Genomic DNA, 16,549 nt, shown 5'->3' on the forward strand with positions numbered 1-16,549 from the left:
TGTTATGTTATGCTATATTATGTTATGTGCTTATTATATAGTTTGGATGGCTTGTGGGTAAACCATAAATGTGTACTGGTGAGGATAGGGCAGACTGGATTTTGGGTACAGCAGCCACAAACAAGAAAATAATTTGAAGTTCAGAGCCAAAAGATGATGTTATATTCTGCATCACGCAAGATACAGCACATCAGCTGAATGGGAACTCTTGCTGTTGGGTTTCTGAACTACAACAGAGGTAAGATAATTTGGCATACTACTGTTACAGTAGACCAGCTCAAATTATTTTGCATGACTTTTTGTAGGTTAAGAGCATGAACAGGGACAGTTATCAGAGCTCAAACGGGGCACAGCGTTATTAAGCTATGATAATAAACCAGCTACCACTTACCCTAAAAACCCACCAAGATAAAGAGCAAATGAGACATAGGTAGCAATGTATTAGTTCAGCACTGGGAATCATGCAAACAAACAATACATCAAAATGCTTATGTTTCCCTAACTGTGTTGTTGCTTATTATTTCAGGCCAGCCTTTGAGTCTACAGAATTAAAAGAATAACCATCTGGTTCTACTTGAAGTAGAAGAAAACCAGTTCAGGAGTATTAATTACTTTGCTGAAAGGTGTTTTCTTTACTCCGGGCAGCTAGCCTCAAGGATTTTATGAAATGTAGAGTTTCTGTACTTTTACTTATCGACTTTTGCATAATTTATTATCTACAAAGACTTTGTAATTACAAATATACAAACCTTTCAAAATTAAGTGGAAAATACAACTTTCAGTGGCTTGCTTTAGTATTCAGACAAAAGTGTCATCATTCAGGCTGAAGAGATAAGGCTATAACTCAGAACTTTTTTTCCTCTCCGTTTGGGAAGTAGAGACTTTATTCACTAAGATTCATGCCTCGATTAATTTCTTGTTTTCTGTGTTGAATGCAAAGAAATCTGAGCCACACACAGTAATCGTTACACTGGAGCAATTTCATGCATGCACTTATTAAATCATTATTTAAGTGTATCTCTTAATTGCATTTCTATTTCACCAAATTAGTAAAACCAGGATGCTATGGCATCTGCATTCTGCAGACAAATGTACTAAGTTGAATAATTACATTAGTACAAGCCAGGTACACGCCTGAAACTTAAGCAAACTGAGGCCAAATTTAGTATTTTACTGTACTTGCAACACATGTGACAGGTAAAAATTCATCTTTTCATTACATTTCAGCATAGCGTGCCAGCTCTTCCCAGCTCTCACCTTCATCATTACCACTATCACTTTGATTTTCTCCTCCTCCAGGAAAAGAAATCTCAGACTTCTCTTAAGATTTTTTTCTAAGGAGTGTTACAAAGAGCATGCAGGAAATTATACCAGAAATTCACCCTGTAAAGCAATGATCCTTTCTCTAATGAGACCTTGCATCAAGTTTCAAAAGACATTGTTTTTTTCCCTTATACTATAACACAGATAATTGTGACTCGAATTATAATTACATTTGTTTTCACCTGCAGAATAGAAACTGTTTCTAATTAGTGTACAAAAAGTTAATGGTAGATGCTATAAAACAGCTGTTTATACAACAGCAAGCTGTAATAAATAGAAAAGAGGTCTTCACACAAAAAGGTAAAACAAAGTAGCTTTGTTATCAAAATTAAATCTGTTGGGGTTTTTTATTCACATAAAAACATATATACTGGTTGAAAACCATACAAAGCTTACAAAACATACAAAAACATACAAAACATCAAACCAAGTCAAGCTATATTCCTTTTAACAAACATAATAAATATGCATATAAAATAAAACCTTTTTTATCTGAATTAAAAAAAATTAAAACTTTCAGTATAAAGAGTTTCAAATCTTGCCACTGTGCTTGAAGAACGAGTCTGTATAATTACACTGATCTAAGTCCTTCCAGTGTGCAGATGTGTGTGTGCGCCTTAGGCAATATATTGCTTTTCGTAGAAGTGCTCAGTCTCTGCAGTTCCTAGGAAGGTGTGACTAGCAACCACACAGGACCTCTACTTGCCAGTCTTCTCCAAAACCCATTCAATCACCTGGGTAAATAAATGAGAAAGCGAACAATTTTCATGCCTCCAAGTCTCGAAAGTAACTTACATATTTCATCAATTCTTTATCACCACCTTTATCATCATTTGTGTGGTATTTACTAAACAGGGTATGAAAGCAAACTGTTCAAAAGGAGAAAGTTTTGTTAATCAACTAATAGGAAACAGCAGTACCCTAAAATTGTATTTAATCTTACGGAATGCTTTGTCTTTAGGAAAAGGCATTTTTAGAAGCTCTGAATTTAGCTTCTTCACCTCACTCTCTCCACATACTAGCAACAAGATGCACATAATGCCAAATGTTGTTGTACTTCCAGCACAAAAAATTCCTAAAGTCATAGAAGAAAGAATAATGTTAGAGCTGCTTTGCAAACTGGGCAGTTGTTCAGACCACTGATTAGTCCTTGGCAATTATATTATTCATAAGGTAATTCCAAAATATTCTCCAATACAGGAGCAATGAGCAGCTTAAGAGAACACCAATTTTAATGCCTCTTTTGCCAAAAAACTACCTATTATCTCCCCAGACAAAGACAGTGGTGAGAAGAAGCATATCAGCACAATAGTCCTGTTCAACTCCAAAAATCACAACCCATGTAGATTTTGAAACCTTATTATTTGTGGGAAGAAATTCACAAGAGAACACAGTACAGAACACAGCAAATACTGCTCCTGTAGAATAAATTCTGTGGGGATCTAGCAGTTTGCCTTGAGAGTTTGGGTTTTATTACTTAACTATTCTTCCATTTAATTTATGATTTTGAAAACTGTACTGTAATTATGCATGACTTTTTTTCCTTTTTGTTTCCCTTCAGTCATGGAGTCACTTCACTGTATGTTTCAGAATCAGTTATTTAATTTCTGGAGGGATATTTACTTCCATCATTTACTCTGTGCTACTGGTTCACATAAATCCCAGTTTACACACAAACAAACTCACCTGGTATCCCTTGTGCTTACCGTTATTCCCAAGCTCAAAACTAGTAATTTTCATTGCTTCTTTTAAGAACTTTATTTCCTTTCATAGACTCCCTTATTACTTCCTAATCTTTGAAAAGAAATGGTATTTACTTCAACACAGGAAAAGAATTCTCTAATGAGCCAGGTTTCCTTCTAATGAAGAAAAATCTCATCTCTCATTTTTTTGTTTCAGTGATGTGGAAACATTTATTGCCTTCACTTCCATTTCTCACTGTGGCACATCATATCAGCAGCTGTAACTAGAATACCAAATAAATACTGAATATATGCAACTGGAAATTTTGCCATGGAACTACTGATTGAGAGGAAGTTTCTGTGAGATCAGAGTGAAACGAGACCCAGAGCAAAGGGATAGTGTTCTTCACTGAAGTATTCTCTTCATCTCTCAAAGCTGTGGACTAAGCCCTCCTACAACCAAGTTGCCACAGCAACATTTAGCCTTGGCTAGTTACAGAAACAAACAAATGGTCTTACCTGTTTAGCATTGCCATTTGCTGTTTTCTTCATTTCATCCAGAAGTCCTCTAGAAGTTTTAAGATCCTAGATAGAAAACAAAAAGCCACAGTAATCAGCAAACTCATATGGTCACTCTAACTTCAGTTATAAGGGCCCTAAAAACCAGGGTAGTGTTACAATTTTATCACCTTGTTCCAAGCAACGGAATTGTTTGATTTTGCTTTTTTATGAAAAAACGAAGTAATTTAAATCTATTCCAATGGGTAGTAGCTTTCCTTACAGCAGTCCAAACCTAGTACTCAAATGTGTGATTGAGCCTTCCTAACTTTCTGACCATTTCCAGCATTTTTTTCCTAAATGATATGCAAAGTTCTTACAGTCTTGATTGAAATCATATTTCTATATAAGCATGAAAATCAGCTGTGAGCTTAGATTGAAATACAGTGTTCTGGCAAAGAACAGAGAAGAGGACATAAGAAAAGAAAATCAGTGCAAGAACAGAAAAACCTAGAATGGCTTGTCTGTTTTGCAGTCCCATTAATTAATCCAACCTAATCTACTATTTTAAACAAAACAAGAACAAAACGTTTCCTAAAGGAAAAGAAAATTCATTTACTACTTGTCTTGGAGGAAAATGATACCTATGATATTGTGCTTCTCAAGTATGCAGCACACAAAAGGATTCAAAGAAAGGGCTCCCACAGACTTGGGGCTGCAAGACAGTTCATAAGAAAAAGAATCCTGTAACACCTCTCTCTAGATCAAAGGATCCTTTCCAAAGGACAGGATCACCGCAATATTCTTCTTTTTTCTCTTCTACTTGGAATGGAACAATGAACCCATCTGATCTGCCCTTCTCGTTCATCCCTACGTGCAGCCCTCTCTGATTTTGCATAAGATCTTCTGCCAGGGCATATTCCAGTGAGATTCTGGGAGCACTTACAGAATAACTGTGCAACTGTGTTCCAATTTTTTAAGAAGCTGGTGCTTATCAGCAAGATGTTCAGATTGCCTGTGTAAGCATTCAGCCCCATTCAATTGCAAGTTCGTTTAGCCTAAATCACCTTTAGTGAAGTTGATTAAACTGAATTAGTTCACCCGTAGTCATGGGTTAACCATATGCAAATGAACAGAATAGCAGCTCAGCTTGTGAGCAACAGCTTTTAAACGCCCCATGATTTAATTTGATTTTGTGTCCAGACCAAGTAATATGGTTTAAGCATTGACTCACACAGTCTCGTAGACATTGCGGAAAGAATTCTTGTCTCCTACTAAAAATGAGGTTGATGCAATTCTACAGGGTGCTCTCAAGCCAGCATGTGTTAAGACAGTTGTGCACATTCACAATGCATTTACAAGGACTTCTATGAGCATGGCAGTAAACTAGCATTTCTGAGTCAGTTCTGTAAGCTACTTATTGAGCCAATGACCTTAGAACAAAGGAGAAGCTGAGCTGTGGGATAGCTACAAGAGCTAAGGAAGTAATAGAGTGAACTAACACCCATGCTTTGAGGTTATCTCACACAGACCACTGATTTATAAGGTTTAAAAACAAATAAGCCACCACTAAAATACATTGTGAAACTATGTTCTGCATTTGACAAGTCCAAAAGTTTATCCACACATTCTACACACTACTCACATATTGGAAAATATTATCTTATTCAAGTCTGAATATCCCACAGTCTGTCTCAAGTTTCATTCAGAAATGGATTAACTTAACTAAGAACAAAGAACTGTAAGAGTGTTGTCTTGTAGTTACCTTTAAGTAGAACTTTGATATCTCAAATAGACGTTGGCTGCATGATGCAAAGGACTTGTGATCTTCTGCAATTCCATGTTTCTGAAGAGTCTTAGCAACCACCTCCTTCAGCATCTTGGAAACAGCAGAAACACAGTTCATCCCAATTACTAATATGAAAAAATTGTCCAATGGAAGCAAAAACCCCCAGAAAACACTAAAATAGAAAACCTGATCTTTTTTCTTGCCTCTTTCTTTAATCCATTACCCAAACATCATCAACCCACTCACCAAATTTGAGCAGAGTTATTTAACAATCTATTTTCATTTCCTTCATCCAGAAAAATTAAGGAAATGCTTATACATCAAAGCAGTGTAAAGATCAGTGAATATTTACAAGGAGCTTGGAAGACAGAAAAGAAATTGATACCAGCTTCTTCTTCTCCAAAATAATAAATATAAAAAGATAACTTTTCTTTACACTGATATTCCCTTGTTTGATGCATCCATATTAAAAACCATCATTTAAATCAGACACTAAAATCATATTGAAAAATTTCCTCTGATATTCTTTATATCAGATGTTTAAACTCTGCTGTAGATCTGAATGAGTCGCACCAATTTATGCTTACTTGGATAATCCCAACTTGTCATTGACAGTGTAACATCAACATTCTTGCAATGTCCTCTTTGTACCCTGGGTTTAATTTAAAATTAGTATCTCCAAACCAGGAACAGTTTTGTGTATTGTATTTTAAAACTATACAGCTATATAAAAATACAAATACATAAAATATTAAAATCTACAAATATATAGAAATCCTACAGCAACATTAGCATTCCTAATATATACAGCTATTAATTAAATAATATTGCACCAAAGTATTTAAATGCTATCTGAATTAATGGATTTGTACAACTCCTGGAATATCTTTTTATTCTCATGATAGTCTGTTCTTCCACAATGGCTTTGACCCTTCCAGCACAGGTATTTCTTTGGTACCTTCAGGTTTTATATTAATATTCTACATTTCATAACTCCTATTCTTTGATATTCTTTCCCACCTTTTTTATTCCTAGTTATCTCTCTCAGCCTTAATTCCCTATGATAAAATACTCCTTTACATACTTTTTCATTCCTTGCTTCTGCAGCACTCTCCTCAGTGCCTTCAGGATTCACTTAGACAAGTGAACATAGTGAAATTTAACACTAACAAAGAAAGATGAAAACATTTCACTTTGAGTTGAATAGTTAAAAAAAAACAAATCGCATGGAAAGGAGTTAACCAGATGCTTCTTCACTAAGCAAACAACATAGACTTTTACCCTTGTATGTTTCTGGGATCTCGATTCCTTTGCTGGCTTTGAGGTCTCAGGTTGGGCAGCATTTCTGCAACTTGTTGAGCCAGCCTTAGTGGGTACTTTGTTGGCGTGGCCAGGCTGTTTTGGTGGCATCACAGCTGAAGCAGCTGGTCTTGCAGAGCCCTTCCTTGTTACTGCACAGTGAGTTCCGCTACTGCTGCTTGCCTGAGAGAGGAGGGAATCTGTACTCTCAGATTTGGTTAGCCTGGAAGGAATTAAAAAAAAAACCCAGAACTTTCAGATTTTGTACTGACTCTTTTGGTGTCATTTTTTCTGCTATAGTGGCTGTGCCTAAAAGATGCTGTTGAAAAAAGGATCTGAAAAGAGCAGACAGGAAGACAGAATTCTATTATGTAACATGTTTTGTATTACAAGAACACTCAAATGACTGCATTAGTCTCTGATATGTAGACCCATTGCACATCTGATTAAAAAAGTCCAGAAACAAACTGAAGAAACCAAATAACAAAGAAAATAAAACTCTTTGGAAGAAGGGGTAGTTTTGCACATGGACTCTTTATCTAGATAGCTAAGAACAACAGTGTTTGCTGGCCTCCAGTCTTAGGATAAAAGTTCTTGAAACTACCTAATTTCTTTGGTCCCTTCAGGAATGTCAGAACTCATCTTTAACTATGGGAAGTCGGGCATTATAGTTCGATGGGAACATTTTAATCCTTGATCCTTCAGCTGTAAGAGCGTTAGTAATTCCAAAACTCTAATTTATGAGTGTTAGGTACAATCACGTCTTCTTTTCTTACTATTCAGTAAGCTGCAAAAGATACAAATATTTCTCTTTAAAGGCTTAGTGTGATTAGATTGCAAAGGGTATCAAGACTGGAAAGAAGGGAGAAGTGAAGTATTACAGTAAAAAGTGAATTCACAAATAGTGTTACATAGTTGTTATTTTTCATTGATGCAAAGAGTTTGCATCTTCAGAGTGAGGACAAGGTACAAAGCGAAATCTTAAAAACGAAACTTCCAGAAAAGACTTTCATAAACAAGGCTGACAATAAGATTGAATTCTGGTAGGTCATCTTATGCCAGCAGTCCTTTGGATTAGAAATTCAATTATTCTGTTTGTACAATACTTGGCTTTCTAAACCTCTAGTTGTTTATTTGTACTACAGCAGCACTGACAGTTTCAGTCCTAGATGAGGCTATCTGTCATCTTTTCAAAGGCACTTGAGACTCTGCAAGATATAACCCCAGATCTTTTAAAAAAAGGTGCCTGTGCCAAGTGGTTTTGATTAATCTAACGCTATCAATGAGAGGTCACACTTGAGAAAAAAAATGAACCTACAGAAGAGGATTAAACAACTAGGACTTTTGTCTAGATAACTTCACTAAAACATTTTGAGATGAAAGAAAAAATGCAGTTCACAAGAGACTACTGAAATATTTCGTGCTAAAGATTCATTTTATTCAGTGCATTACCTTTTCTTGGGATAAAAGCAATCCAAGTCTTTTGATCTTCGTTTTAGCCTTGATGTCTCTGTTCTGAATTCACTTTGTAAAGACTCTCCATCAGGGACACTTCCAGGCTCTGACAAGACTGCAGGAGATGGGAGAGGACTCAAGACAACTGGCACAGGGCAGCACTCTTTGGTGCAAGTAGTCTGAGTTTCATAGCGAATAAGACGAGTTTGAAGTTCAGCGTATCCCACATCTCTCTCTAAGGCTCTTCTGTTATCTAGACAATATCTAAAATCGAAATTGGGGGAGAAACCTATGAGAGAAAGTCTCTGCTTTACTACAATCACAAAAACTTACTTTTGACAATTATGAGAACTGCAAAACTTCATTTTTTATTAACTGGTGTATTGTTCTAGAAGATAATGTGAAACAGATCAGTAAATTAACACATACATTATGGATTTAGCTATATTTAAGTTCATCTCCAGCAAAGAAGCTGAATCATATACTATTTGCAAGTCTTTACCCTGTGGTCCTATAAATAAGATTTTCATGGACATTAGCAGAATTTTTTCCTTGAACAAAAAGGGTTTGCTAAACTGCACCTGTGAAATGCAACCTTTAGCTTTGTTTGAGTTAAACACTGATGTATGAGAGATTCGCATTTTTTAAATGTTAAAAATACGAAAAAAGTGTCACTGAACCAGCACAAGTTTCCTACTGGCTACAATGAATAAGTAGTTTACTCAATCAAATCAACAGAATGAATAGTATTAAATACAGTGGAGCCGAAAGATAACGACTGAAGAGTGTTAACTAACTTTTCCCTGGTGTAAATGATTTCCAAGATTCCTTGCAAGAGACCAGTGGTTCATTACCCAGAAACTTACATTACCTCCACAGCAGGGAAAAGTAACTAGTCCAGTATTATTTCATCCTTTTTGTTATAAAGCATTGTGAACAGTGTGAGCTATCCCTCAGCCCACCGTCCAAACTGCTCAGCAATGTTGGCCACTCTTAGGAACTCCAGACATACTCTTTGTCTCTTAACATGAAGTCAAGTCAAATTGCTAGATTTGATTTTTCCACTTTCTTTGGAGTATTTTCATGTTCAGGGAGAAATTCACTTTTCTAATAGCTGACTGGTGAATCAGTTGAGTAATCTGCAGTTGAGTAAGACTTTCCACTACAAATAAACTCAGTATCTGATAAGAGAGTAAGTTCTCCTAACTTAAAAATTTCAAGGTATTTAATTTTCCTTATTTATATTCTCAGTCTCCTGAGTAGTCACATCCCCTATAAAGATAAAAAACCCCAATTTATCTTTAGAAGTTAAATTGCCATTTTTCTCACTGCTCTAAAGGCAATTACTTTCTCTTTGCAACACAGGATTGATTCAAGTGTCTGGCACATGTTCATTACACCAAAAATTCAATTTAATCATGAATAGGGACAGCTTCACAAGTCCTGGTCTTCATGAGGGACTTCAACCACCCCTGTATCTGTTGGAGGGAGACAATATAGCAGGGCATAGGGAGGTTCCTGGATGGCATTGATAACTTCCTTCTCTGAGTGAGGTGAGGTGCTATGCTAGACCTTGTTCCAAAGAAAGTAGGAGGGGCTGGTGAGGAACTCCTCCAAGCTCAGGAATGATGCATCCCAACAAAGAACGAGTCAGGCAAAAATAGCAGGAGGCCCCTGTGTGGATGAACAAGGAGCTCCTGGACAAACAAAAAAAGGAAGCCTACAGAGGGTGGAAGCAAAGACATTTAGTCTGGGAGGAATGCAGAGAAATTACCTGAGCAGTAGGGATCAGGTTGGAAAGCTAAAGCCTTGATACAATTAAATGTGGCCAGGGACATCATAGGCAACAAGAAAAGCTTCTGTAAGTATGTCAGTGGTAAAAGAAAGACTAGGGAAAATGTGGACCTGCTCCAGAATGAAACAAGAGACCTGACTGCCTGGGATATGGAGAAGGCTGAGGTACTCAAGAAATTTTTGTCTCAGTCTTCACCAGCAAATGCTCCAGCCACACAGCCCAAGTCACAGAAGGCAAAGGCAGGGACTGGGAGAATGAAGAACTGCCACTGTAGGAGATCATCAGGTCAAAGACCATCTAACGAAGCCGAAGACACACAAGTAATGACCTGACAAGGTGCATCCCTGGGTCCTCAAGGAACTGGTGGATGAAATGGCTAAGCCATTATTCATCATATTTGAGAAGTCGTGGCAGTGAAGTGAAGTTCCCACTGCCTGGTAAAGGGGGGGAAGCATAACTGCTGTTTTCAAAAAGGGAAATAAGGAAGACCCAGGGAACTACAGGTTAGTCAGTCTCACTTCTGTGCCCAACATGGAGCAGATCCTCCTGGAAATTTCAGTAAAGCCACTGGAAAATAAGGAGGTGATTGCTGACACCCAACATGACTTCACTAAGGGAAAATCATGCCTGGCAGATTTGGTGGCCTTCTACAACAGGATTTACAAGGCTCATGGATAAGGGAGGAGTGACTAGTATGATCCAACTGGACTTGTGCGAAGAATTTGACTTCAGTGAATGGACTGGCTGGATGGTCAAACTCAAAGTGGTCAACACCTTGATGTCCAAGTGCAGACCAGTGACAAGTGTTGTTCCTCAGGGGCTGGTTTTGGGACTGGTGTGCCGTTCAGTATCTTTGCCAGAGACAAGGAGTGTGGATCAAGTGGGATCACCTGCACTCTCAGCAAGTTTGAAGGTGTGTGGTGCAGTTGACATGTGGGAGGAAAAGGATGCCATCCAGAGGGACATAGACAGGCTTGATAGGTGGTTCTGTTGAACCTCATGAGGCTCAGTAAGGCCAGGTGCAAGGTCCTGCCCCTGGGTCAGGACAATGGCAAGCACAGATAGAGGCTGAATGGAGTCCAGACTAAGAGCAGCTCCGAGGAGAAAGATGTGGAGTGTAGTGGTTTTAGCTAGGCCTCAAATTGTCAGGCTCAGAGAATCTATGTGGATTGGGAGACAGCTATCACCTGACTGTGTAACCAAGGAAGTATTTCATACCAGATGACGCAAACTTAAGATTGCGTGCAGCAGTGGGAAGTGTTTGGTCAGTTCTGCTAAGGCCGAGGTATAAGCTGGCCGTGATCCAGCTTCTGTCTTGAAGCAGGCCTTGCTTCTGCTCCTGCTGCCTCTGCTTGCATTTTGTTTGAATTCAGGGAAGTAGAAAAATTTTGTTGTTACTCTTTCTGTTTCTTGCTATGTGTCTCTTAGAGTACTTACAGATCTAGTGTAATAGACTTTGCTTTGTATTAACTGGGGAGTGGGAGGTTATATCTTGTTATACTATATATAACTTGTGTAAGTGTGCGTTATATTGTAGTTTTCTCTTACTTTTTTCTGTATAAATACATGTAGTTAGTTTCAGCATAAACCTGGTTTGAGGGTTTTTTTCCTCTCCCTCTTCTTTTTCCCTTAGCTGGTTGGGGGGAGGAGGAACTCTTTTCACTCTGTCCTGGACAGTTGGTGTTTTGATAGCTCAACCCAAGACATGGAGATGCTGGTGTCCCTGTCCATGGCATGGAGGTTCCAACTAGATAATCTTTAAAGTCCCTTCCAACATAAGTCATTCTATGATCACTGTTAGTCCTTGTTTTGTTGACAAGACTTTACCTCCAAATATAAATATAGCAGCTGAGCAGATGGAAACCACAATCACAACTGCATGGTACAATACACATGTGCCCCAAACCATGATACTATTGCTGCAATATGTTCTGGTCATACAGCTGCAGCTTCCTCCCTTTCACAGTAATTTCTACCATCTCACTCTACTGCTTCCCTCCCATATTGCCAAGCACATTCCCCCTCTAACATTAATATACCAGAATCTCCCTCCACTCAACAATACACCCAGGACTTCCTGTGGTCTATACCTGTCATATTTTGCTAGAAGAGGAAACACAAGGTGTGCTGTGCCTAATCTGAAATTCCAGGCACACTCCTTGCAGAGGTCAGGCAGGGCAGTAAGATACCACATAGCAACAGACAACGGCCAAGTGGTTTCTTCTCACATCTACCATGAGCATTTCTCTTATCTACCCAGTTGCCTCTCTGTGCCACTTATTACATATCTAGAAAGGCTAACAGGCTTATGAATTATCATTTAGAAAATGAGAAGAGATAACTGAAGAGATAGAATAAGTGCTTCCCTTTCCTAGAGAACCTGGCTAAAATTACCAGATAATAAACAGAAGCTTAACAAACCTATTTGTAAAATTGATAGGAAAAAAATACCAACAGCATCATTAGTCACAGTCTGATTATCTGAAAATGTGGTTTTACGAGGCAGCAGAAATTTGCACAAAGACTAAACTGCCTACTCTTGGTATCCACTGCATTTCTTAATATATACTGTGCTTAGACTAGAACTGTCTATATGGAAGTTATGCTGCACTGTTTACTCAATAATTTCTGTATCTCTTTTTCCTTTTCTCCTCGATGTCAATATTTGTATTTTTCTCAGCTATTTTTATATAGCTGCATAATATGACATTTGCCCATATGAAGCTTTGACAAATAACTCTTGCTGGCTGGCTAGGACTAAATACAGTCCTAACCATACTGATCCTTTTGAACATTCTTACCACTAACACTTGCCTGCTGGTGTTGTTTTCAGGTTCCCTGAACATACAGGTGGCATCACAGCAGGTCTCAAACCTTGTGACTATTAGTTTGAAAGTGTGTACAATTAAATATCAAAGTAGAAACTATGTATGCAGTTCATTCACGTGCTGCCCCAGGAACTTGATATGTACTAATGAATCTTATTTCTCTTGACACTTTTAGTTCTAAATTAAAATTTTCAGAGACACTGAGAATAGCTACAGCAGTACAGCTTAGGAAAAAAAACGTAAATGTTTTTACATTAGCATCAAGGCAGGAGTTCCAATTAAAACCAGTGACTAAAATAAAGGTAAGAAAGGGAGAGCTGACATGTGCAAAGTTGTTCCAATGAAGGAAAAGGATACAAAAAAATTTATATAATTAACACATGTTGCTTGAAATATTTCTAATTACACCTAGAACGGAAAGTAAAAAATAATTCTGGATAAAGAAGCCAGGAAACTTACTCAAGTCCATGATAATGGCATCCAGCTGCCTTTTCAAAAGGCAAATTTCTGAGTTTCCGAGGAGAAAGCTCTGGTGTCAAAAGAAATGCGTTTTCACTGAAAGAAGAACAGTACAGATCTCTTTTAACAAGTTACAGTCAAGATAAATTATACTTCCAAAAATAAGAAACAAATGCCTTGATACAGGAAGACCAAATCAGTATGCCTGCTTTGGCAAAGCCTCTGCGTTAAAGCACCGTCGTTTCCATTGATCTTACATCTGAGTTGCCAGCTGATTGCTTGTGGGTGGAGTCAACAAGCTTGAGAAGGAAAGCACATGAGAACAATTGGCTTCAGATTTTGTAAACTGGAAATAAGTATCACCTTGCAGGTTAGGGTTACATAATGTTGCAGTAGTTGATTTGGGATAGTAAAGAAATGTAGGAAGAATGAGAATCATAGAATCATTAAGGCTGGAAATGACCTCTGAGATCACTGAGTCCAACCTTTGACTGAACACCCCCATGTCAATCAGACTATGGATTCATACCGCTTGGGAATTTGTAGTGGCTGAAGATCACCAACTGGCAGCCCTTCTGGTGTGAAATACTTCAGCAATTCTTTAGCATCGAGCAATGTCAAGGACTCCCGCTGGCTATCTTTATGGCCCAGCAACTGCTCAGAGGAATGTGCAAACAGAGAAACTCTGGTAAAGATTAAAAAAAATAAAATCAAAAAGACCAATCTAAGATTTTTTTTCTTTTCTTTAATAATCTCATGGTATTAAAAAAAATTAAATCACTGCTATTCTGGAGAAATTAAACTATTGCCAAAGTAAAAAGAGCAAGCTTGCTCCTTGAGAACATTAACACAAACATTCATGATAAAGTATATTTGATGCAAATTCTCTACTATCCTACTGAAAAAAGTAATTTCTTCAAGAATTTAGAGCTTGGTTATGAAATGCAACATGGGAAGAATATTATTCATCCCTTTTTTCCACTTACAGACCTGTAGGTTCAAAAATTGGTTCCCTTTAAAAAATACAAACATAGAACATGCAACAAAAGAACCATAAAGCCACTACTGCATGCAACCCTCAGTTCTTTTTCATGTCTTCAATCAAGTATAGAAAAGTTCTCTCTTTTCTACTGTTAAGCAATATGCTGTATACTGATAGAGGATAAGGAAGATAATCCTTCAGAATATAATTAAACACTGACTATGAAACAGAAAGGTCCCTCAGGAAGCTTTTCAACAGCTAATTAGAAGAACTTTACCTGTTTGAGGAACAAAAGCCATTAATAATAAGTGACAACAACCACCATGAAAAAGGAGAAATCTAATGTGAGAATTCCTCACATACAGAACTCCAACCCAAACCACAGCCAACTATGGTACTTGAAAGAGAGAAATGGGATTGAAGTGACTAAGAAAAAGACAGTTGGACACTTGGCTCTAAAGGTTTGTCAGCAAAAACATTAAGACCACTTGAACAGCACTGAAGAAAAAACATAACTAAATACAAATTTCAAACATAAAACCAATAGGATCTTCAACTTTAAAATTACTTGAGACTTAACACTACATGATTACTATCTAGGAAATATGAGGAGATTAGAAACACCTTGTAGATGCTGCCAAAACCTGTGAAATTATCTCTGTTATTTAGGGCATCTTGGGAGAAAGAAAAGCTTCTGTATGTTTTTATGCCATGGCCACTATTTTCTAGAAGTGCCTTTTTGGCCATTTATTTTTGGAACTATGCTATTTTAAGCCAAATTTCACTAGCATTTCGTTAATAAAAATCAAAACAATGCTACTATAAATACCAATGAAATACACCTTTGGAAATTGACAGAAAATTAGTTTTAGCCTTAAGCAAAATGTTTTCTTTGAAGGATTATCAATATATTTGAAAACAGTTTACACAATGGCTATCAACATATGAAGCTCCTCTACAGTAATGCTCAATGGCCACTACAAAGAAAATATCCAGTATTTCATTATTACCTCAGTTTTTGCTTGTTTTTTTCAAAGTTTTCCAAATTCTGAAGAACATGTCTTTCTGGCCACTCCAAAGGATTTGGCTCCACTAAATCAGACTCTGCAAGAAATATATGCTGAATAACTCTTAATAAGCAATCTTATTAATTAAAGAAATATATATGTATATAAACCCCTTTTTATGTATATGTTTATATTACACCATTATTAATTATTGCATATCTGTCAATGCATACTTTTAAAATTATGCAAATAAAAGGGAAATTTGTCCGATGATGCAATTAGAAATGTTTTCTGCACAATTTTTTTGTCAAGGACAAAAAAAGGGAAATAGTTAAGACAAGGGTAATTTCAGTTTGCAAAAAAGCCTGGAAAGCCACTTTACGTTCCCTTTCATCTTTTCCTCTTTTGGTAAAATGACTTTCCTCCTTTTAGTAAAAAATTGATGATGAGAAGGAAAAAACATTAAGAGAATAAGCAGTATATTTTCTAAATAATGATAATTACCACAAGTCACAGTGCATGGCCTGGTTTTATTGGAAGCCTTCTGAATATCATGGTTAGGAAGACTAGTGTTGCATAGGTCCAAAAAACATTCTCTTGTTACTTTTAATAAGATTTTGAATTCATTGATAGAAATAGCTGGAGGCTGCTTGGTCGACTCCTTTCTCTCTGTAAAAGGAAAAAGAAAAGATACTACACCTGCTAAGTAATAAAGAACAACTGGACTCTGCTAAAAAACAACTAAACAAGAAAATCTTCACCCAAAACCAACAACACAAGGTAATTTGACACTTACTACTGTACTTTTCAGCAAGACATGGGTGATTTATTCCACAGAAAAGTGAAAAAACTTAGCAGTGAAAATAGCTGAAATTGCATGTGAATCCCATTTTTACAGTCCTTTAATTTCTATGTATATGCATTTCTGAGTATATCCAGGTTTGAATCCCTCAAACGTCTGGACTTGCTGAGCCTAAATGTGAAAAGCTCCAGTCTGGAGAGCCTTCCACCCACCTATTTTTGCTGCTGTGCAAGTGTGGCTTCAGTATAACTGACAGCCTGTTCTTGTCTCTTTGGTAAGAATATCAAGGGCAGGTAATTCTGGTGTGATCCAGGATGATCAGTCAATCCCAATGGCTCCTATCCAGTCTTCATACTAATGGAAATGGATTTGCCACTTGAAACTAAAACACAAGCTCTAAAGCAGCCCCAAGCTCAGGGCTGAAGCTGACAGGAATCTGGGAATGACTGCAAGTTGGCAGGGGACAGGGGATGGAAGACAAGACTATTAGCAGAAATACTATTTCCTCTAAGCTGCTATTCTGTTAATGATAATACACTAAAATTATCTTCACAGAATGCCATGTTCAATAAGACAGCCAATCTCTCAGAAGTGTTTGTTTTCTTTTAATTGAGTCTCTTTGAGCAATGC

The 16,549-nt window shown here is 37.2% G+C and overlaps 1 protein-coding gene across 1 annotated transcript in view; it reads right to left on the reverse strand.

Annotated features, from left to right (window-relative positions):
- Positions 1-1,561: 1,561 nt before the first annotated feature.
- Positions 1,562-16,549, reverse strand: part of MTBP (MDM2 binding protein) — a 28,036-nt gene continuing 13,048 nt past the window's right edge. Inside the window, exons 14-22 of the mRNA XM_071553910.1 lie at positions 15,622-15,786; positions 15,121-15,214; positions 13,658-13,813; positions 13,129-13,224; positions 8,044-8,310; positions 6,574-6,814; positions 5,269-5,382; positions 3,525-3,590; positions 1,562-2,057 (exon numbers count right to left, since the gene is read on the reverse strand). Of these exons, the coding sequence (XP_071410011.1) occupies positions 2,022-2,057; positions 3,525-3,590; positions 5,269-5,382; positions 6,574-6,814; positions 8,044-8,310; positions 13,129-13,224; positions 13,658-13,813; positions 15,121-15,214; positions 15,622-15,786 (1,235 nt within the window). The 3' untranslated portion in view covers positions 1,562-2,021. The remainder of the gene's footprint in view (positions 2,058-3,524; positions 3,591-5,268; positions 5,383-6,573; positions 6,815-8,043; positions 8,311-13,128; positions 13,225-13,657; positions 13,814-15,120; positions 15,215-15,621; positions 15,787-16,549) is intronic.

Source organism: Pithys albifrons, chromosome 4, assembly GCF_047495875.1.
Source record: "Pithys albifrons albifrons isolate INPA30051 chromosome 4, PitAlb_v1, whole genome shotgun sequence".
NCBI classification, from domain to species: domain Eukaryota; kingdom Metazoa; phylum Chordata; class Aves; order Passeriformes; family Thamnophilidae; genus Pithys; species Pithys albifrons.